This window comes from Alosa sapidissima, chromosome 19 (genome assembly GCF_018492685.1).
Source record: "Alosa sapidissima isolate fAloSap1 chromosome 19, fAloSap1.pri, whole genome shotgun sequence".
Classification (NCBI taxonomy): Eukaryota; Metazoa; Chordata; class Actinopteri; order Clupeiformes; family Clupeidae; genus Alosa; species Alosa sapidissima.
In genome coordinates, this window is record NC_055975.1 from 9,501,631 (window position 1) to 9,526,056 (window position 24,426).

General features: G+C 43.1%; 1 protein-coding gene across 3 annotated transcripts in view; it reads right to left on the minus strand.

The window, feature by feature from the left end:
* Nucleotides 1-24,426, minus strand: part of smoc1 (SPARC related modular calcium binding 1) — a 44,184-nt gene that overhangs the window by 121 nt on the left and 19,637 nt on the right. Inside the window, exons 7-14 of one of the 3 annotated variants that reach the window (XM_042072272.1) lie at nucleotides 22,109-22,165; nucleotides 21,702-21,782; nucleotides 16,783-16,975; nucleotides 14,988-15,070; nucleotides 12,638-12,743; nucleotides 12,173-12,420; nucleotides 11,531-11,603; nucleotides 1-1,744 (exon numbers count right to left, since the gene is read on the minus strand). The exon at nucleotides 1-1,744 is cut by the window's left edge and continues 121 nt beyond it. In XM_042072272.1, coding sequence (XP_041928206.1) covers nucleotides 1,708-1,744; nucleotides 11,531-11,603; nucleotides 12,173-12,420; nucleotides 12,638-12,743; nucleotides 14,988-15,070; nucleotides 16,783-16,975; nucleotides 21,702-21,782; nucleotides 22,109-22,165 — 878 coding nt within the window. In that variant the 3' untranslated portion in view covers nucleotides 1-1,707. Of the gene's footprint in view, nucleotides 1,745-11,510; nucleotides 11,604-12,172; nucleotides 12,421-12,637; nucleotides 12,744-14,987; nucleotides 15,071-16,782; nucleotides 16,976-21,701; nucleotides 21,783-22,108; nucleotides 22,199-24,426 lie in introns of all 3 variants that reach the window. The other 2 variants (XM_042072270.1, XM_042072271.1) reach the window with 2 other exon arrangements.

The following is a 24,426-nucleotide window of genomic DNA, read 5'->3' on the forward strand; positions in this document are numbered from 1 at the left end:
AGAGGTTGTCAAACTCCAAACTTGACAAAGAAATAAGGTCACACCTTCAGTGAATACTGCAGTGTGAGGTAATTCCATTTCTGGAGGATAGGAGGCTCTATCGTAGGTTCATGTTCAGGCTTTAATGGTTGCCGGGTAAACTAGGTGAGACCATTTTAAAGCCATTTTCATGTGTTAAGTGCTGAGGTACCCAGCCCTCCTGGGATGGAGCTACCTCTCCTGCCATACAGTATATTACATATTTACAGATCTGTCTTCTTTCAGTTTCTTCCGTGAGCTGCTGCCACAGCCTGTCCATACATACATACGAAACATAAAATAAACACAATCAATTATATTCCTCATTTTCTCTAATTTTGACATACATTTAAGTGAGGGAGTACATGTTATGTTTTGCATTTAACTCTTTGCATTTGCAAATGATGTGCTTCCTTCCTGATGGACTGTATGTGTTTTAGTATTTATGCTACCAGTTGTTAATGGAGTTTGATGACAGGGGGGGCGCGTTTCCCAAAACCATAGTTGCTAACTAAGTTAGTTGCAATGCAATTTCCCATTGCCAACCAAGTTGCTAACAGGTTAGCAACTATGGTTTTGGGAAATGCACCCCGGAATGATAAACACATGGTCAGTTGTATAAGACAGTTACCCAACAATCCAGATCTTTACCATTGCTCTGCAGTTAAGCTTTTCACACAGTAAAAAGACGCGTTGCTATGGGACTTTGCCTGCTATATAAGCATTCTGCTCTTCGTTCTTTCTGTCCTTTTCCAACTAAAAATCAATTAACCTAGACAGACACATGCCACTAATGCCAAAATATTCCAGTGAAAAATAACAAGTTCACACAAATGTGTTTCATGTCCTCAACACAGAACAACATAAAGCAAAGTAGCACTATTGAACTAGTACTTGCAGTGAAAGCTTTTTAAAGTCTATAAGGACAGATATTGGTTTTAATACTGAAAAGCACCTACAATGTGACTACCACCTGTCATGAAAATAGTTTGGCTTGGAACTGACATAATCTCTAAAGACAGATTTAGCTGTCCAGTTAGATGTATGTATATTGTATACACTAATGTTCTGTGCATCTGTTTTATCTTTTATAATTGAGTGTTTGATGATAAATAATAAAAGTGGTTTCAGTTCTTAATGTGACTACTTTTGTGAACATATCGATGTCAACACCACATTTCCCAATGTGAATATATCAATGCGCACACTTACAACTGACAACATTGATCCTCTCAAGATGCACAACATCTGATCGCTCAAAATGGCAAAGCTCTGTTTAAAAACCCACCTACATCCGTACTAGTAGAGTATGATAGTGTATCTACCAGATAAAATAGATTAGTTTGACATTATCATGAAATAGCTAATTATGGTGCCGTCATAAAGAATCCTGGCTGAAATCAGGACTGAAACAGGTAGTCAATTACAAAACAGTAACAAACTGTGCACATTTCCTAACATAGATCCTTAGAATAACAACAGTTTATGTCATGGTTTATGTCATAGTTTAACAATGATGACAAATGTCTAAAAACTGGGAAGAGAAAGTGCAAATATTTTGGCTCCACAATTTCTTCTTTTTTATCTCATATTGTACAGGAACCTCTTCATTTTTTTCTACTTTCACTCTCTCATTTCTTCCGTCAGAGAGCATCCAGATATGTTTCCTCTGTGCCCTCTGCACTTGCTTCAGCTTCTGGAACCTTCCCTCTTCACACCAGACGTCCTACAGGTAAACGATAACCAAAGAGATCAAAACCTGGAAACCTGAAACCTGCACTAAAACAAAACCATCATGAGACAAGATATATCCTAAGCTCAACACTCCCCCACTGCACACTGTGAAGCATGCAGAGACTGCTACAGAGAAGCTGATAGCATGTGAAGCATACAGAGACTGCTACAGAGAAGCTGATAGCACGTGAAGCATGCAGAGACTGCTACAGAGAAGCTGATAGCATGTGAAGTATACAGAGACTGCTACAGAGAAGCTGAACCATACAGAGACTGCTGCATGTAGGTGGCAGACTCTATCTAAAGCTGCTTTCAGACACGTCCTCTGCAGTATATGCGGATCTTTGTCAAACGGAGGTCCGACCCTTCGGGTGATTCAGATATGATGCTAACATGCTAACATTATGCGGTCATATGTGTGAACACCGACGCACATTAACAGAATATCTGTGTGGTTGAACAGGTTGAACGTGGTTGAACACGAACATGAACAGAATCTCTGCATGTTCTTCGCTTTGTTCAGACACCTCCAGAAACCTCTGCAGCCGTTATCCCTTACATACTGTAACCTACTCTAGCCTAGACATGCTATAATATTCAGTTCAAGTATTTAGAAGTTTAAAGATTGCAGTAAACAGTTGTAGTATTCAGAAGTTAAAAACACTGTATATGGAGTCTTCTGCCACCCACCTCCTGTGGATAGAATTCCATTTAATTTCTACGTCACCTTTCCTCATGAAACCTATCCACCAATAGAAATACACATAGAAGGGACCAAAAGAGTGCTAGTCACTTGTCCACCACCCAAATAAGCAAGAGCAGTGATGGAACCCAGTGGCTGACTATCACTAGTGGAAGGACTGTCTCCTTGATGCGGTATGCGACTCCTTTTGGGGCCATTAATCACAGGGAGGGTTGCTGGACTGAGACAGGAGGCTGGGAGATGGGCAGAGAACCCAGATTGCTTGCAGATGGCCGCTGTGAAGGGAAGCGTGAGAGCTCTTGTGAAGCTAACCCCATGGGGGAAGGGGCTAAAGGGGACACTAGGGGGTCCACAGCCCAACAGACCACATTCTCTGTGTGTGTGTGGGTGGGTGGGTGGGGGTTGTAAATGTGTGTTTGTGTGTAAGTGTGTGTGTGTGTGCGTGTGGGTGGGTGTAAATGTGTGTATGGGTGTAAATGTGTGTGTGTAAGTGTGTGTATGTGTGGGTGCAGTGTGTGTGTGTGTGTGTGTGTCTACACATGTCGGAGGAAAGTAAACCAGTATGTGGGTCCGCTTAAGTTCACTCCCAATGAGGCGAGGCTTAGTCAGCATATAATGTGGTTCAAACTCTTCGGTAGACATAACATTCTTCTCCTCATCACTCACATGGTAAAGACACTAGATTAAGGCTATGTTTAGACGGAAACGTTCTGAGGAGAAAACACAAAATTTACGTTGCGTTCTCACTTTTTATTCCGCGTTTAGACGAGTGTGCATACGGTGACGCAAAAGTGTGTGAAATTCGATGTAGTATGCATGCCAGGCGGCTAGGTGGTAGTGTGAAGCATAGATATTAGAAAGCTAGATACCGCATTGTCCGTCGAGTTCTATTAGGTAGCATCGTAAACGCGGCCGCCATATTGCTGGGGGCAACACCTTTACTGTCTATGGGCAACACTTGCCGGCAATCAGAGACACTTCTCTGATTTACAGTCAGAGTCACATGTTCCTCCATTGGCCTTCAGTGATTGTTGCCCCCACCAAGATGGGGTCGCTATTTACGTACGTTCTGGATCTCAATGCGGTATCTAGCTTTTTAATATCTATGGTGTGAAGCACTGCCACACAACACCACCAAGTCAGTACAACTTTTGAAAGCAAGCGTTGTTATGTAAACAGGGCCTTAGTCAAGACAAGTCCTCAGTATTTCACTATAGTCGTTTTTACACTGAGATTGCGCAAAAATTCGTGGGAAGAGCAGACGTCTTTATGCCGCATTGTGTGTCTAAAAACGAGGCGAAACATTGCCAGCCTGGTACTTCGTACCGCGAGTGTTTACATACAAGGCATATTGAGGAGCCAGGAAGCAGGACCAAATAACAAAATGAAGCGTGACGTGCAACATAGGGCGGGACACATATGGGAACGAACTATGCATGATTTTCTGAACTGGGGATTTTGCCATCACTAATTTTACCCCCATAACTTTTGTCAACTGAAAATAAAATGTGATACAATGAACAGAAAGCCTCTTCAATGTGCTTCATCGCCATGAAGGCTAGCCTGTTAATCAAATAAATGTAGGCTATGAAAATAAAGTTGTGCGGGAGAGTAGCCTAACGTTGCTATTCCCTGAAGATGAGTCAGATGTAGGCTACAGTTAAGTTATGTTAGCCATTCATCTACATATGCTTTTCTTATGGGTTAGTTACACTATGACAGTTTGTAAGGGTAAAGCCTGCTGTCGGAAGTTTTGGGCAAGGTCCATAAGCTAATAGGCTACAACAAAGTGTTTCTGGAGAGAACATTCAATTTAGTCAGACCAGGGGCGTCACTAGACCTTATTCACTGGGGCACATGCCTTCGTAAAAGTCTCCAGTGCCCCAGTAAAATTCTAGCGCTGCTCTCGCTGGAAACGGCATTCATGACTCTGTCTGTCACTTACCAGCCAATAAAAAACAAACAAGGAAAAAAAGAAAGGGGCCATAGAGCTGGTAAGTCCCGCCCTTTCCGCTATCCCCGCTGGACCTCTAGATTGAAAAATCGTGAATGCAAGTGAATGTGAAAATTCACAGACAACATATGTTAACATTCATGGCACAATTCAAACGGGACCAGAAAATAATTATTTTCTCACATTCACTTGCATTGACGATTTTTCAATCTAGAGGTCCACTGGGGGTTTAGCGGATGGGCGGGACTTACCAGCTCTATAGCCAATCAGGAAATAGCACCTCTCTAGCTGGGTAAGACTGAATGCAACAACCAATGAAAATCATTCACATGATTCTTCCGAGTGTTTCGTTGTACAGTGAGCGCAGAGTAAGGGCCCGTCCCAATACCTCCCCTACCCCTAGATTTTTGCCCTAACCCTCGTTTTTGCGCGTGCACGTGTAGGGCTAGGGTGTCCCATTACTTTAGGGAGCAAGGGGAAGTGCTATTTTCCCCTTAAAATCAACCCTCAAAATATAGCCAGGACCGATGCAGGCTTAAAACGAAGTGGGAGATGAAATTACCCAGGATACCGTGCGAGCTCAGCGAGCCGGCCACATTTTTCATATATTTTCGCAAATAAGCATATTAAAATTTCGAAATATGTTGGAATATGTTAGTTTGATGCACATCTGATGGACTGATGGACTGAGTTTTAAAAACTAATGTTAGAAAATATCTTACGTAGCTATCTGACGATGTCATGATATCTGCTGAGTGCTTTGAGAGAGTCTGCCCATCAAATAACGTTAATATATCTGATCTGGGTAGTTTTGTCAATATTTAAGGTGTGTGTTCTGGCGTTCACATGAACACAATATCTTTGTTGATTAACCAGACGTAGATAAACCAGCACAGCCCACACAACATTGACCACTGGAACGGGCATGTTCCTGAATGAAAATAGTAGCAGGCTACTACTGGCAGACACGTCGGCGCTGCACGTGACGTAGGTGAGCACGTTCGCTACGCTAATTTGCAGTGGTGTCCCAATTCATAGGGAAAGATCTTCACCTCCACTTCCCTTGTCGAGGGGGCTGTTGAGGGCAATCAAAACCAAGTGGAAGTTTTAAGGGGGGAGAAATGGGACGGGCCCTAAGTCATCCCCTGTTTTAATGTTACAACAAATTCACAACTTGTTTGACAGAAAATATGACAAGTTGATCGATGTTAGAGAATGTTGCCCACATAATTAGCATCTGTTTTTCAATGTGTCATTGTAGCCTAAAATTAGCAACAGTTGACCGGCTCGTGCTCTCTCCCTCACACCATGCGCAGGCTGCATGCACACATGCAGACAATTAATAATGATTTATACTAGGGCTGTCAATCGATTAAAATAATTAATCTAATTAATTACATACTCTATGATTAATTAATCTAAATTAATCGCATATATAATTTTTGCTGTGAAAGTATTTTACATTTTTAAATTCAAATAAATCATTGAATAATCAGCATTAGTGACATCAAAGTTCAAAAACTCTTTTATTATTATTTTAATAATGGCCATAATAATCTATGATATGACCTATATGCTGAGGAAATAAATTCAAAAGTGCTTCGGGAAGAAGTTGTTTTTCACATAGAAGGTATTTCAGGCCACAGATATAACCATGGGGACACAATGAAAATAAATTAACATTTCCCTCAATGTCAACACTATTTCTTTGCATTGATGTGCGACTTTAGAGTTGATGAACTCCAGTGATATGCAAATTCCTTGCTGCAGACATTGCAGAGGACTTTATTTTAATCAACATTTTGTTTTTATCAACACCATCAGGCCGTTGTTTAAAAGTAAATGTTCCAATCAATGATCTAGTCAGCACATTTTCTTCTCTCTCCTTCATTTTACAGTCTAATGGTTACTGACTACAACGGCTCGGGGTCAAAGGTCATACGGAATCGATTAATCTGCGTTAGTTTTTTTAATCAGTTATTTTTTGTCAAATTAATGAATCGAAATTAATCAGTTATTTTGACAGCCCTAATTTATACGTATACTGTAGAGAGAGTCCTGTAAAAGTAGCCTATACTGTTTGTGAAGCTGTCCTACTGTAAAACTAAACATAGTCTTCTGATAAACTATTCAGAGATGGACATCAGCAAATTCTTCCTGAACAGAGGGAGAGGAACAGTGAGGAGAGATGAGGAGGATGAGGGAGGTATGATAATTGTCCACATTAATGGTAACATTAACATATACAGTATGCTGGTAATAGTGATTTGGTGATTTGATCAATGGTTTAATGGCAAACCTAAATAAGTTTGCTGCATTTGCAAATGGAGCCTATAATAATCTACACAGAATCAGACTCTTGATTCTGTGTAGATTATATAGGCTACATTTGCAAATTATTTGCAAAAGTCAGTATGAAGGCTTTAGTAGGCTATTTAAGCTACAAAGAACTGCAGTATTTCCAGGATGACTGTAGGACCCTTACCTGGGAGGGAAGTATATCTCAATTTTGACTAAAAATAAGCTTCCCTTGTGTTAGCAGGAAAGCCTATTAAATTCATGCAGTGAGTATAGGCCTACTTATGCCTATGTGTTTGGATGTTGCTGGATAGTGGCTGCTACAACAATTGAGGGAGAGAGTGCTGGAGGAGAAGACGGTCGAAGAGAAGGAGAAGAGAGGGGAGAAAGAGCACAGGCTGGGCAGTCCAGTACCAGGCAGGGGGAGGAGGAAGAGAGAGACAGGCAAGAAACGGATAAGGACATGATAGACATAAAACTATGGAGGCTAGCCATTTATTTAATATTGCACATTTATTTATTTTTTTAATTGGGAGTTGTGGGCCTGTGCCCCAGCAAAGCTCTAGGTCTAGAATCGCCCCTGGGCTTATGTCATACTGTTCCCACGCCTTCTTTTTCCTCTTATCATCAAAGCGTGTCAACCTTTGGTCAAACCCGGTCATCAAATAATCCCACTGGACAAGTGGGTAAGCAGTAAAGGCAGCTGATTTTCAGAGGTCTATGAAAATATCATCAATAAAACAGTCATCATGTTATCCCTGTATCAAAGCACAGGCTACCATGGCTCACTCCTGCTATACTCTTCTTTATCTCTGACTCTGCCTCATGCCCCCCCCCCCCCCCCCCCCCCCCCTGCCCAACCCACTATAGAAGCATGTGCTTGAATTGCTTTGGTAATTACCGGGCTCCAGCAAAGCGGTGAGCTGTGCCCTCCCTTCGTTTCACCGAGATAAAGTGGTGGTATCAGTGCCGTTATGGGCACAAAGGAACTCCGGACACCCCCAATCCCACATCTGATGAAAAATACGAAACTAGATCCACTCAACCTGAGCCAAACTTCAACTCTGTAGTGACTCTTGAAGCTTTCATTAAACAGACGGTTGCATGCGGACTCAAGAAGAGGGGCTGTGTGGAATTGACAGCAAAAGTCTGATGATTATAACAAAGAACTAAAGGACACATTCAAGCTTACATTTTGAAGCTTTATTTCCTGTCAAGTATATATGAGAGTAAAACCACAAATTGGTTTTTAGCGATGTGCTACCTCTCTAATGCGTACTAATGTAGATCTGACAAGGCAAGGCCCTTCCAGTATCAATATTACCAATATCATTATGGCTGTCATGTGATACACACTAAATAACACTTAAGGCAATGATATATGGGAGAATGTTTTGAGCAATGTTGCTGGGTGATCACATAACCACAAGTTCCATTTATTCTGATTGGGTGATCATGATGATTTGCCTACTGATGATTAAAGTTCTCCAGAAAAGAAACCGTTGCCCAATGTCAATGGCAACATGCCAGAACCACAATAATGAGGAACACTGCCCAGCAACATTGCTCAACAAGTTGCCCCATGTATCATCAGCTTTAGATACAGAGAATGGAGGGGACAACTGCCCATAAGGAGGGTTAAATTATGTTCACATGCAAAAAAAAAGAACTTGTCTAGGCCGCATGTGTGAAGGAGGCATTCATTTTTATACGGCAGTGACCTAAAGCTGATGAGTGGTGTTGACGATGGCTCTTAAATCTTACACTCAGACAAACACAAGTAGAGACAACCTGCTCTAAGAGCTCTTTTTTCTTTTTCAAATTTCCATTAAGCACACTACATTTGAGTGGTTCCTGAAGAAGTTGACTGGTGTAAGCTAATTTTTCCTGACAGCCATTTTGATGATGTAGTTGAGAAATGAAGAGATGTACTGTGTAAATGTTCCAACACATGCATCTATGTAAATACACCCTGATACATCTCAACTAGGACAGGTTCCCATGGTACACAGAATCAAAAGCACAACTGCACCTTGAGGCCTCCCTAGGCTTGGACACAAGGACGAGAAGGGTTACACCAGGGGCTGAACTGACACCCACGGGAAAGGAGTTATTAACTTGGATGTAAATACACTATTTCAGGACATTTCCATTCCAGTTTGGGAGAGTTTGGATGCCATCTACAAACACACACACACACACACACACACACACACACACACTCACAAACACGCATGCACATACACATATACAGAGAGACGTATACTGTACAAAGATGCACACACGCACACATATTCACACACACACACACACACACACACACACACACACACACACACACACACAGAGGGAGAGAGAAAGAGAAACACACACTCACAAATAATAAACAGCATTCCCTTCACAGTTGCCAGTCTCCAAAACAAACTCACAAAGCGACAAACATGAGATCATGTCTATGATACTCACATCCCCGGCAAATTTGGACAGTTTGATTTAACATACAACAGTTGGGAGAACTTGAAATGAGAACTTCATAAATTTCACATACTGCTAAATGAATCCAGACCCAGGAGGCTGATTCATGCTGCTTTAACTTGCAACAGGTCTTATAGAATACCTGCATAATCAAACACAACCACTGCATTTATCAGAAAAAGATAACGTCTATTGGCTTTGACATGCTTTTGGCATCACATGTTCAACAGACTTACAGTATCCATTTTTCTGCTCGGGATAGTTTTGTTGGCTTTGATATATCACCGCATCCTACGGGAAGCCGTAATCTTCCGTGATGGGCTTCTGGCTAGTGTGTGTGTCAGAACTAACTAGGTGGAGGTAGGCTGTGTGTGTGTGTGTGTGTGTGTGGGGGGGGGGGGTGCAGGTGAGGACTGTGGGGGTCTTAAAACAAAAACTGGGCAGGAGCAGCCCCCTCACCTCTCCAAACGACCCTTGCTGTTTATCCTGGCAGGCATGCCCACGGCCCGATAGGCCTGACGTTATGCCCACTCCTAGCCACTGCGCTTCAGGGCCTGGGCAGCCCGCGCCAGGGTAAACACATGACCTCAGAGCTCAGAGGCTCCACTGAGGAGTGAGGGCCAGAGCAAACAACACCAGTGGGACTAATAATGGGGGGATCCTTTGGGACCAAACAAAGACAGAAAAAGAGGGAGAGACAGGGAGAGAAAAAGAGAGAAATAGCTGCCTGTCACAACTGATAATCACCTTGCAATGAACAAGCAATCTGTATGTTACTTCACATCAAGACTTTCCCTGGAGTCACAATAGTGTGCAATTTTCCGATGCGCGTAACTCCGCGAGCAGAGGAATGTTTATTCATTTGATTTGAATACATAACACAAGTACTTTATAGGGGTGGTTGGTGTGAGTTATTAGACACTTTCCCTCTTCAGAGTCCTAATAACAGCTCCGTTCTCACAGAATCCCAATAAAGGGGGGAGAAGCGGAGCTCTGTCAGCTCGGGGGAATGGATGAATGAATCCTCCTTTACAGGAATTCCACTGAAGATTACAAAGTGAGCACGACAAGGGGAGCAGCAGGCCATGTCAGCACCAGATGTAGCCGTGTCTCTCCCTCCCAGCCTAGTTATGAAGACAAATTCTGGGCCTACGGCTGTGGCTGATTATTATGAAAAATCCTGTTGCTCTTCAAGTGGAGTGTTGACCACAGACACTCTGACCAGAGACAGACAAATGAGCTGCCGGACTCCATCACTACGGCAGAAACCTGCTGTGACTGTGGCCAGTCTGAAAACATTTCCCAGCATGGCATTGTGACATAGTACAACTTAACATTGCACTTCTTTTAAGGAGGTCAGCCACTGAATCTGATTACCACTGAGCAGGGAGGAGATGAGGAAGTTGTCTTGTGGTAATGACAGATTGCAGGCAAGAGATTTGCATGGTGATTTGTGCATTTGGGCAGTAACATGCTGATTATATAACATTACCTACACTAGACAGTAGGCATTTAAAAAAAAATATATACTGTATATCTATTCTCTATAAATAGATTAATTAAAACTACAGGGTATAAAAGCATCATTTCCAACTAAGTCAGACAAACCATTATGCCAGATTTGCACTATATAAAGTAACAAATTCATTAATTCACTCACTCATTTCTCTGACAAGAAACAAGTGAGGCTGCAGCACACTGCACAAAATAAATCATCTTCACCGCAAATGAGCCTTTACTACAGGCTTCATTTCCTTAGCAGAGAGACACAAAAAGGACAGAGAGAGAGAAAGAGAGAAAGAAAGAGAGAAAGGCCAATACAGTTGGAAGTAAATTGCATTTGCAGCAGATATTTATCCTTGCAGAAGCAGGTGGCTGTCACACCAAACTGCCAGGCCCAACTGGTCATCTAAGGGCAAAACCCATTTACATCATCCAAACAGTTGCCAAGAGCTAGCAGATGATGGCCATTTTGAATAGTTTCCTGCAATTCCCTCCAAAGTCACAATGGAATATATTGTATGCCACAGACTACAACAATATTCTTTTTCTTCTCTAAATTCCATGATTTTCTAAAACCATAATGTGAATACATTCTGTATGTATTCACATTCATATATCCAAAATGTATATATCCAATATATCCAATATTCAATTCGAATGAATACTTACCAGTGCAAAATGAATATGACATTAATATGATGTTTCATTCTTGGATGAAAAAGCACAAATGACTTAAAGAGAATTATTCTTCTGTTAGTGGATTATGTTTAGCTACAAAACAGCAAGCTATGCTGCAGGTTAGTGAAGCGCTTTAGTAGATCTTACTGAACAAATGTGTCCCTTGCCTTGTCCCTTGGTTGCTGCTGCTGCTGCTGCTGGTGCTGCTGCTGGTGCTGCTGCTACTGCTCACAGAGCTACCTGTAAAGTACATACACAAAAATACAGAGAAAGAGAGAGAGAGAGAAGGAGAGACAGAGAGAGAGAAGGGGAGACAGAGAGAGATAGATAGACCAGAGCCAATAATGAGCCAGTTTTCATCAATATTTTGTGTGTCTAGATGTACTTCTTCCAGCGCAGAAAGGCTGCGGCTAATGATCCCTGCTGGGATGGTAGTGTGTGTGTGCTGACTTTGACTGCGCTCTGTTTTCTTTCTTAGAGCCCAGACAGGCTCAGGAGACAGACTTTTCCATCTGTCGTCCACCAGCTTTCATTATGAAGCATTAATTGGCAGAGTCCAGTGTGTTTTGACTGGCTGCGTGTGAGTTTGGTGCATACTTTTTTTTTTTTTTTGGTCAGAAGCACTTAAACAGAGTAAAGTTCCACAGAGTGGAAGAACTCAAAATGTCTTTTAAAAAAAAACACACACACTTGATTTATCAACTGCAATACTTCCTTAGCTTACATGATACAATTCTCAATGACACGTCTTATGTCATGCTGCTTTTGAGAGGCCTGACATTATCTTTTCCAGACTAGGCCTGGCTCACCTCCCTCCTTGTTGACACCGAGGCAGCCTCGTAGCTCCAGCAATGAGATGGCCTTGTCTTTGTTCAGGTCGCAATAGTCGGTGAACTTGCGGGCACATCTCTTGGGCTTGGCTTTCTTCTTGACATAGCGCTTGAACGGCTTCATCTCCTTCTTGTTGATGTCGTGGCTGCCGTTGTTGTCCAACTGAGCAAAGTACCAGTGCACCACCCTCTCCTCCAGCGTGTGACTGGGGTCCGGTTCCACAAACCTGCACGGACAAAACGCTCGGGGCAGTGAGGATTCATGTGTGCACTGAGATCCAAACAGACTAGACCCTGGGTCATGCAGGAGCCATTGGTGTGGGGGGAGGAGTGTCAAGTTGATAGATACTCAGAGAGGTCAGGAAAACGCCTCCCTGTGCATCTGGGATTGGCTTTATTTTGGGCTCACAGAAATATTTATTGATTTATTGCATCACTACTAACCTCCCACCACCGGAGGGGGTTGGTGAGTTTATGGCCTGCACCATGTCTGTGGTCAGTGCATCCAATAGACTGGTTATAAACTCCACCTTCTTCCCATCAGGGCAACCTGTTTTAAGTAAAAAAAGACCCATCAGTGTGGTTGTGTGGACCATTTTAAACAGATTTGTGAGAAGAGTCATCTCTCATGCAGAACTCCTTCAACCCTCTGCTAATACCTCGTCATAGCAGAACAGTGTCTGGGACTGGTGCAATCTAATTCTGTTTAGCGATCCTCAAAAAACAAGAAGCTCACTTTTCCCTTTTCCCCCACGATCTGACTGCTCCCTAAATAGACACGGTTCATAACTAATCCTACAGGGTACAACTGAGGGGAGTCACTGATCCTACGCTCGTGTATGTGTACTGCGTCTGCGTGTGCATCGATGTGAGTGTGTGTGTGTGCTGGTGTATTGTTCTGAAAAAAGACGAAAGCAGGTCTGAGAAAACTCAGAAGTGTGAGGTGACAAGCGGGCCTTAGCTGGGGAGCGCAGCCCTGTTAAGAATTTACGACACGATTCCGAACACCTTGGTTAGCAGACTTTAATTGCCCAGATGCACAGCTTTAACAGCATGTTCAAGCAGCTCAAATTTTTTCACCTTAATTGTGTCTCTTAAAGAGAAACTTCAAACACCAGAAACATAATAAACTAATCTTCTCATTTTACCTTTCTCCTCAGTTACTGTATACTGTAGCCGTTTCGTCTTGCGTAAAACTCCCTTGTTACTGTTTTCATTTGTTTCACTGTTTTTTTTGTCAAAGTTTAAGTTCCTCACCTTTGGTATTCTTTCAGTTGTTTTTTATGTGTTATTTCCTGCTAGCAGTGAGTTGTGTGGGAGGTGAGACTCTAAAGCCCACCAGGTGAATCCAATTAGAATCTCTGCAGATACGACAAGCAAAGTGACGTGCCGCCTCAGTGCGCCTTAATCCAAGTGTTAAATTAGAGCATGCGGGGCTGGACCTTTTGCTTTGGGCACACACTGGGCAGTAGGAAGCACTCACACACACACACACACACACACACACACACACACACACGCACACTCACACACACTCACACACACTCACACACACACACATGCGCACGCACACATGCACACACACGCACACACACACAGGCACATTCTCAAAAAGAGACCACTGTAATGCAAAAATGCCACAAGGACATTAAAGTAATCATCTCAGCAGCATTGGTGAAAGCATTTTATGGCCAAGAGTGGGAACACTTGGGAAATGAAGCCAAATGGCGCGTCCTGTGAAACATTCCTGTGATGATTTGTGTCGATGTCCCTTAGACTGAGCCGGCCGTGTACTTTGTTGTGTGGATCAGAGCATCCCGCTACAGTACGTAAAAATAACCCGTCAACCCCCTACGGCCACCAACACCCCCCCAGTCATGCACACCCCCTTCAACACTCCCACCGGCTGTAAAATATACCACACATCTGCAGCGCAGTCAGAAGCCATGTTGGACTCTGTTAACTCTCCAGATGGGGAGTTAAATAAGAGTTTACACTGGTACTTTGAGGAGGAGAGGAGAGAAGAGAAGAGAGGGGAGGAGAGGAGAGAGGAGAGGAGAGGGGAGGGGAGGAGAGAGGAGAGGGGAGGGGAGGAGAGGGGAGCGGAGGAGGGGAAAGGGGCAGGAGTGAGACTGGGGGGAGAACTACTAGCAAGGGCTGTGCCTGCCATGTGATCTGAGAGACCACTGAAGGGTTCTGCTGTGGCACTGCACATGAGTTCTACAGTCCTACACAACGACTATGTTTACCCTAACATGCACTTCAGCATCCCGGTTATGAGGCTTATCCTGATTTTGATCATATTCAGGAAAAGGTGTTTACACAGAGAAACCTGGTTATTAATATCCCTGTATGCATGATGAATACTTGTGTCCCAGGTACCAACAATAAAGTTCTATTAGCACAGTCACACACATTTGCCTGAGAAACTGTGATAAGGTGTATACATGGAACAGTATCCCGGTTTCTTTCGGAGTACTCTAGCTAGTGTAATCTGATTCTCAAAAGCGGGATAAGAGCTTATCCAGGGTTCTGAAATATGGATGTGATGTGTATATGTGCAGATAAAAACCGAGATAAAAAACTTCAAAATTCCGATTATAACCAGGATACTGAAGTGTATGTAAACACAGTCACTGACTGTCTCTGTTGCCTGGACACTGTTGCCTGGACACACATCTCAATCTGTCCAAAGAGTATCAATCTTAGAACCTTGCCATGTTTAATTAGGGTCTCTCTCTATGGGCGAACATTCTTGTTGGGTGAACACTCTTGTCATGACTGTCTCTCTTACCTGTCAGATCTCTGTCCCTGAATGGGTCTTCAATCTCCGACACTCGTGAACGTGCATCATTGTCGCACTCTGGAGTCTGGTACCTGCGGGTGAGAGAAGGAGGCACATAGGGTGCATGTGTATAGTGGGTACAGGGAGTGGGAGTACAAGACAATGAGACAACACAGGCACAACAGCAGAGTAGTTACAATCCAGGAGAGAGAAACACAACTTGCTAGTTTAAGTATATACAATTAGCACATGGGAAAAGAAGAGAGTGTTCAATAGCTGACTACAAAAGAGGAGCATGGGGGGGGGGGGCAGTAGACCAGATGATTGTGTCTGTCCATCTAAGAGAGAGATAAGATGACATAAGACATCAGCCTACAGTGTAGCTATGGACATTGGCTTTAGATCCCATATTATGTGCAAAGAGAGATAAAGTACTGCAGCACTCTATGACTTTTAAAAATCCCCTGTAGACAAGACTAATAGGGCCTGTTGTCATACCAGAACTCACAAAGCAAAACTATTTGCCAAGTGTTTCCGAGCAGGAATGCACACTCATGAGATGAATCCTTGTGTATGGCCTCCTTTTTAGAAAGAAGAGGGTCATATTAAGGAAAATGTCTTGTTTGTCTTGCTTGGTTGGCAGCCCTTGTTGATGCTGGCTCGTGAGCTCATTTCTCGGAGCCAGGCAACAGCACCGTTGAAAAACGGAGACAGAGAAACTGTGTGACTAATCCCAGTGTGTTCCAATGGCAGTGGCAATCCTCGGTGCTCATGAGGTAGTGAGAGAATAGAAATGTGGCAGAAGGAATGCATATCCTATTCCATTCTTTCCATTGTCAACTGACAGAGCTCTTATTCTTTCTTTCTCTCTTTCTCTATTTCTCTCTTTCTTTCTTTCTTACTCTGCTCAGACCTGACAGCTCTTTATGTTCCAAAGAAAGTTTTTTTGTGGCATGACTGCACATTCTCAGGCAACATCTCCAACACAGACATACACATATAGCGCATCCACAAAGGAGGGACGATGGGCCCACTGCCATGCTTTGGGAATGGAGCGGGCTATCTGCTTATACAAAAACCTATTAACATAATGTACACATAAATCCCAAATGGGATAAATCATACTGACTCTGACAAATAACTCAGTTTTACAGGAAACAGCCTCTGATCGCAACAATGGATCAGTGCCTACTCTCCACTGCCTCACTGTAAGATAATGCAGGGCACTTGATGACAAAGCTATTGTTCAAACGTCCGCCTGAAGTTCTACTGAATGTTATGATGAACTCCGGTTTGGACTGCCAGAGCTGTGTTTGTTAGAAATAAGAGCAGTCATAGATCACATTCTGTGGAGAGGCTGCTGAATTAGATTTTTCTACAAGATGAACACAGCAAAACTTTTTTTAAGGTTACAAATGATGGAATTGAAACCAAAGTCTCCGAACCAAAAAGTGATCCCTGAATTCAAAAGAAAGAACCACAGTGGACAACACTGGTAAGAAATACAGCTGGAATACAATGGTTCAATGGTTAAGTCCATGAAACTCTAGTATCACTGGGCATTATATTTGCTATGTGGTCTTTAGTCTTTAGTGCATGATGTTTAACAAAAAAGAAAGAAAGAGTTCTAAATGTTTATGGTATGCATAAACATTATGCCCTGAAGACCACGCTATGTAAACGATAACAAAATTATTTAAAAAGACACCTTGTATGAAGTTTCTTTTCACGTTTTGGCAAGTAGCCGTATTATAAACGGGATAATGTATTGTCCACCGGTCATTATCGGAAAAGAAGTCCTTACCGAGTGGATGTTCCAGGGATGGGTCGCCCAGTGTCCACCAGCACGCACCAGCAGTAGCCAGTGGACTGGTGGCACTGGACAGGCTTGTAGAGTCCCTGAGGCCCACAGTCTGGGATGAAGATGGCCTCGCGCGGATTCTGGCGGGATTCGTCCAGAGCGCTCTGCCGCTCCTGGTCACAAGAAGGAACCTTCTCTAAAATCATGAGAAACACACTCAATATTGAGAACAGGTAACAGACACACAGACAAAGACAGACACACACACACAGAGACAAAGACACACACACACAAAGACACAGATACAAAGACAGACACATACACAGACCCACACACACACACATACAGACACACAGACACACACAGAGACAAAGACACAGACACACACACAGACAAAGACAGACATACACAGACAGACAGACACACACACACACACACAGACAGACACACAGAAACAGTCAGACAGATAGACAGACAGAGACACACACACACACGCACACACAAAGCAGACAGAAAGCCCACTCAGAGCACATTTTGGGGTGTGTAATTGTAGATAACTGTAAAAGACACCCTCTTGAAAGGGCAGCTTTGCTTAGCGATGCCAAAGGACGCTATGTGATGATGTCTCCCTGACCTTTTTCCCTGGTCGCTGAGATGTAGCAAGCCAGACACAGTGCTTCAAAGTACACACTCCCTCAGCTCAGCATCATAAAAAGCAAGAGCCCTCTCAAGAGATATGCCTTTTAAAGGTTTTTAATGTCTCAATCCACAACTCAGTATTTATACTCAGGTCCATTTAGTACATTGCTCACCCTTCAGTGGCCTGGCCAAGTTCAACAGGACTGAACGTTCAAGTTAATCCAGTTGTAGGCCCGCTAAGGAGGGCTTTTACCACCCCTGATTCACGTCATTTTAAATCAAGTGTGTTTACAGAACATTAGGAAAAGACAACACCTCCACACGAGCACGCTCACACAAACAGACAGACGAGGGCCTCTGTGGCCCAGTCCTGGACGAGCAGAGCAGACTGTTTTTTAAAGCGTCAGTCAATCAACCCTATGCTGCTGCTAGATAGATAGATAGATAGATAGATAGATAAATAGATAGATAGATACTTTATTGATCCCCAGGGAGGTAAGCTATTCTCTAAAACTGGCCTGAGATCTGTAGCTCTGACATGACTGATGCACACGTATCTCCAAACACACAAACGGACGTGCACAACATGTATATTACATTGCATGTGTGCATGCTTACATACTCTGGCAACACGCAACAGCAACCCTGTATTAAATCAAGGATGTTTACACAAATAATGATCTACCTGGTCATGTTACGCACCGACTTCAGTGTTGAGTCTGTCAGAATGGGATGTTTTTAGAGGGAGGCTTTTGAAGTGTGTGCAGGGGGGCTGTGTGCAGAAAGAGTAAAGAGTTCCATGGTAGATGGAGCTCTCTCTCTCTCTTTCTCTCCTCTCTTTCTCTCTCCCTCTCTCTCTCTCCCCCTGTAACGGAATACTTCTGTTTTACACTTGTGTCCTCTCTACAGCAGCTCTGGTCCTGGTCCTGACAGCGCTGGCATGCCTGCTTATGGCCTTGGGCATTTTAAGTGGGACCTGGCAGGGCAAAAGGGAACCATGGGGAACAAGGTGTGTGTGTGTGTGTGTGTGTGTGTGTGTGTGTGCGGGGGTTAACCTGCCACCAGAGAGCCAGCATGTCTGCACACCTCCCCCCGCCTCTCATTCTCAGAGCTCACGCTCAAGTGTTCGAAGTCTCGCAAAGGCTCCCATCACTCCCGCCAAGGTTCCTTTGCTTCCAAATTATTTAGCACTGTTTATTATACAGAGGGTATACTGGCGCCAGGCAGCTGCGATTCCCAACAGAAAATTGCTTTTTTCCCCTCACGCTTATAAATGGAAAAAAAGGATGGATGCTTGAAATTCAATCATTGCAACTTTTATTTTTTTAATGAGAGACTTATAAAACTTTATCTTCCCCTCCTTTATCTTCCCCCTCTCTCTCTCTCTCTGTCTCTCTATGTATATATCAGTTAAGCTATTTTTTTTGCTTTAACTATTTATTTGTTTGGTTGCTTTCACATTTCTGGTGCCTATCAGCTGACTGAGTCTGACTGATGAGAAACGCAAGGCACAGATAAACAAATAGCAGCTCAGGGGCTGATGAGTGTGAGAGCATTGTGAAGGAGGAGAGCAGAGGCGAGACTCAGCTCCATTAATCACTCTTCTGTACTTGCTCTATGTGAGCTGTTTTCATAAGCGCCTCTGATTGATGTGTTCATGCTCTCTGATAGGATGGCTCTCTCTCCCTCTCTCTCTCTCTCTCTCTCTCTCTCTCTGTCATTCCCTCCTGGACTGGCCTCCTGGTCCTCATCTTCACAGGAGTCGGCCAAACAAAACAGCGCTGAAGTCTGGAAGTGGTGGAGAGTCCTGTAAACAGTGTTCCTTCTCCACGGACCGTCTCCAGTATTGTCCTCCTATCTCCCTCTATCTGGTTTTCTCTGTCTCTCTTCTTATCTTGCCTCTCTCTCTCTCCTCCTCCTCCTTTCTCTCTCTCCTTTCTTTCAGCCAACCTCTATCGTTGTCAGCTGTGGGCTAATCACTATAACGCGGCCCTAGTGCTTTCAACTCTGACAAGGAGACTGAAATAGGAGGAGCTGAGGGTGTCTGTGCATTTGTAGTTTTTTTTTTAACATGTGTGTGGTTTTACACATGGCCTCATAAGGATACATGAAGCAAACTCAGATACTTAAAATAGACTTAAGTGTTTGTCAACAGCACACACAAGTAAGCAGGGCTCATATACACTAGAGAAATCACTACAATGTGTGTGGAAGGTCTAGCTTATCTGCTAAAGGCACAAAAAGGCTATTTTGGATCTCATGCAAAATGAGCAGGCCTGGATGAATAATTTGGATCCAGAAGGAGGCTGAAGCAACACTCTGTGGAATCACAACTGGCGGGGATGTTGTGTTCTTGTGTCATTCAACACTAATTTGAATCTAATCTGCACTGTCATCACTCACATACATCATACATACAGTACTCTGCTTGCAATAGTAAGTCCCTTCACCATACTTGCAGTACACAGCCCCCCCCCTCTACCTTACATACACAGCACATTATTTCATCAGGAAGCTTCTCCAACACACATCCCCAACATACTTGCACAGCACACTGCCCCTCCCCCCCCCCAATACACAGCACATTGTCTCATGAGGAAGCTTCTCCAACACACACATTTCACACTGCTCTCTCCCCACATACACAGCACACTATCCCATCTCCCTTGTCATCCCCCCAACACACACACCAAGACCCCTGGCAGTTGGCTTAGCCCTTTGAGCCGTGGATCTGCCCAAGGTTTCTACCTTAGTAAGGGAGTTTTTCCTTGCCCCTGTTGCTCTTGGGTGCTCCTTGTTGGTGCCCCCCCCCAATCCCAATCCTCCCCCACCTTTCTTATGCAGCCCTTGCCACTTACACATTTACTAAAGCCCTCTTCTACTGCAGAGTGTAGAACCACATACCAGTGTTATGGAGCTATAGGACAACAAACAATTCATTTTGCAGTTTACAGTCAATAGAATATTCATATTGTCCTTGCCACTGCAAAGTATCATATTCCATTGTAACAAGGTTAACATTAGATAGGGTTTGGTCATCTGTGGTTTGGTCATCTGTTGTAGTTGGCTGGCTAATACTGTTAGTTGTTGCTAGCTAGAAAATTGGCCACACCCACTTTTCTCTACCTTTTACCAAATTTCCTTGGGAATCTATCTATCTATCTATCTATCTATCTATCTATCTATCTATCTATCTTCTTAGAAACCACATGTAAGGTTAAGCAAAACAAGTGCTTGTATTTACATCATTATTACACTATTAACACATCAGCTGTGTTTTCAACCACTCGCCAGCACTTAACTTAAGTGATGTCAGTTTATTTGGATAGTCTGATTTCTTGCACTGGCAGCTGCTTGAGGGGTAAACTCCAAGTTTACACAACATCATGTAGACATCTTGTAAAAACGTTGTGATTTGTGAGCTGAACTACAAGCTGTCCTGAACCTATTACACATACAGAACTTTTTCAGCACAAAACATACACATGCATAGACCCAAATGTGAGTGCACGGGTGCACACGTACACACGCATACGCACGCACACACACACACACACAGCACAGCACAGCACAGGCACACACACACACACACATTCACAGCACAGGCCGGGCAAGTACTGGACTCCACTCTTCATTGTGTGCTCAAGCGTGAAACCAACAGAGCTCCACTGAGTGTGCTGGCCATGCCCAGGGGGTGCCACACTCATTTAGCGAAAATTGTAAAGGAGACATCGAAAGCTAAACAAATTACTGCCAAGAGACAGGACCTGTGTGTGTGTGTGTGTGTGTGTGTGTGTGTGTGTGTGTGTGTGTGTGTGTGTGTGTGTGCGTGTGTGTGTGTGTGTGTGCGTGTGTGTGTGTGTGTGTGTGCGTGTGTGTGTGAGAGAGAGAGGGAGAGAGAGAGAACCAGGAGGGGGTAAAGTATAAAAGAACAGCCCTGATGCCAATGGTGTAAGGTTTCCTATCCTTAAGACTGTTTTTTTTATACTCAGCTGAAAACTGGAACAGAAATGTTGCACAATCGGCTATGTGCTTGAGTGCTCTGCCATGGATGAGATTACAGCCATGCTGACAAAATGTGTCTATAGGGGAAAAGTTGGCAGCAGTGGCCTGTCATATTGGCCTGTGCCATAGATACACCCATGTGCTACACTCACTGCAGTGCAACCAGTTAGCGGAGAAAATACAACTGTTTATACCTCTCAAGTCACAATCCCAACACGTCCAGTCAAAGTACTATTATGGAAACGGGCAGCAAAATGTCCAAATGATCTCTCTCCTACCTGGCCTCTTGCTGTTGGAGCTGTTCTGTTTGCTCTCCTTATACACCAGCTGCTTGATCCACAGAGTGGGAGCGGTGATTTCTGTGGGAAGGAGAAACACCATTGACAACAAATGGTCTGAAAACAATGAGCAAGCTTTCATGGCCTGGACACCTACTAAGGATCTAAGAGATCAGGAGGATGCATCTTAAAGCAGTACAGTGAGGTCAATGGTGACGTTTGTGTAACCATTACATTACATTACATTTATTCATTTATTCAAGGCCACTTACAAAAATGAGGAATAACTTTCAAGCTACAATGCAGAGGTAGTATTAATTAACATCAATACTATTACCAGAAGAAACTTCATTCCCATCACTGCATTTGACTTGGGCTTCACTGCGGTTGGACTAAGCTGGGCTTACCGTCTCCTTCAGGCAGCACGTGAGTCTCCATGGTGGGCGTAGGTTTGGAGCCGTCATCTGGGTTGAGTGTGAGAAAGAAACGGAAAGAGACTACAATTATTTAGGTTAATACAATCTACTCTCCAGAACTGTTGAATGGTTGGGATTTGCACATGGCCCGGCCAAGAGCACAGATAGATAGATAGATAGATAGATAGATAGATAGATAGATACTGTAGATAGATAGATAGATAGTGAGAGAGAGAGATTTTATATTTTATGTACAACACAACTTCATCATACCCATACATCATCATTCATACCACCATTCATAGACATGTAAAGTGATCCACCTCAAAATGTAGGGATGTAAAGTCCATTCAAAAAATCAAATTTGATGATGATACATTATTATAGATTGGAAATATATGGAGGAGTGTGAGGAGCTGGAATAACGTGCCTATCTGAAGAGTGTGAGGAGCTATGACCTGTGGATGGTCATGCCATTGACCACAGCTCTGCACTGCCCTACAGGAGAGTCTACAGGCAATAGTGTAGCACATTAGAAGAATGTTTGAGCTGTACTGTAAAAGTGAAATTAGCTCTATAATTCCAAACTACTTAACATCAAACTCAACTAGAACGAGTGGGAAACTAATTATGTCTGAATTAAGCATTAGGAGGTTTTGAGGGCTTGGACCACACTGCTTCTGAAACTTTAAATAACTAAAAATAAAAGAAGGCCTAATGGTTGTGCTTCTGACACTGTATACAGCATACAATCATGTCAGTGACCTTAAGGCTTCATTGTACAACACAATATTTGTAACTATACTATGAGGTAGAGTTGGTCTGTACCTTAAAGGGCCTTCAATGAGTTTGAGTGGAGGGATTAACTTAGTGGTGTATGGTGGTCCATGGAGTCCCACTTACCTGTCTCCCTGAGCCTTCTCAGTCTGGCATCTAGCAACATGCCAGGCCAAATTGAAAGGAGCACCTTGGCTGGTACCACCATTAGGTGCAACATGATTATGAGGAGAGACTTAGATGGTGAGGTTATCAGGGAGGGCATAAGGACAGAGAGAGGGCAAAGAGTCCTAGTTGCTACAGGTTTTTAGTAGTGATGTGGAGTCTTCTTCAAGGAGTTACACCTGGGTTTTCTAAACTACTTTGTGCTTGACAGTGATGAAATAGTCATTTAATAATTCACTGTTAAAGCTACATTGCGCAATTTTTTGGGTTGATTATCAGCAAACGCCTATTTTTTCTTTCATCTCCACCTTTACACTATCTTAATGTATCATTTTCTTCAAAACTAATGAAAACACATCATTTTGTCACAAAAGGACCCTGTTCATGTTGCACAGACCTTTTAATGACATTTTGAGTCTGGCAAAAAGGCACGTTTAGATGATGCCCCCAGACCTATCATTGTAGCTCACTGGGAGCACTGACCATTAGCTGCAGCTACTCCAGTTTGGTAGCACCGATTTTGGTCGTGTTTTTCCCTATCGACAGTACTCGGTGACGTCTAGCAATCAAGATCCATGTAAACATTTCTCCTTTAACTGTTTTGACAATGTGATGTCAGAGTGGACGCCAGCATTAAAGCGATCGAGAAAAACTGGAATTGGAGGGGCTAGAAAAATTGGAATTGGAGGGGCTAGAAAGTAATATTCAATTGGTTGTCATCTACAATTTCACCGCTAGATGGGAGAAATTCTTACACAATGTAGCTTTAAAAATGACATCCTGTAGAAATGTAAGCAATGTTGTTTTTAGTATCCTCTAGACACAGGTAATACAATGAAAAGCGCTCAAAAAGATCTGCATTAGGTGGGCAAAGCATAGGGTCATTCAATCGGAATATATATATAATAACTAATAATAACGAAATAATGAAATATGACTTATTGATGTAGTACTGCAAATGTAAGGGATAAAACAACCATGAACACATAGAGCTAGCAGTAGAAAATAAGAGTCACGACTGAGGATTATTTTTTCCTATATCCTGGGTATATGACACACACAGAGTTAGAGAGATAGAGAGAGAGAGAGTGAGAGAGAGAGAGAAAGATATGGAGATAGAGAGGGAGACAGAGAAAGAGAGAGAGATGGAGACAGAGAGAGACAGAAAGAGAGAGAGAGAGAAAGAAGAAGAATGCATCCCCTTCAGACTCACACGTTGCCATATTGCCCATGTGGCCTGTTAATGACAGCAGCACTTTCCAGAGCGGAAAAAAAAACTTAACAACTCCCCAACTGCTACCAATTTAATGTATATTTAAGGTTTGAAATTTCACTGAGATTAGGAGGGGCTGCCTGCTTGGTAGGGA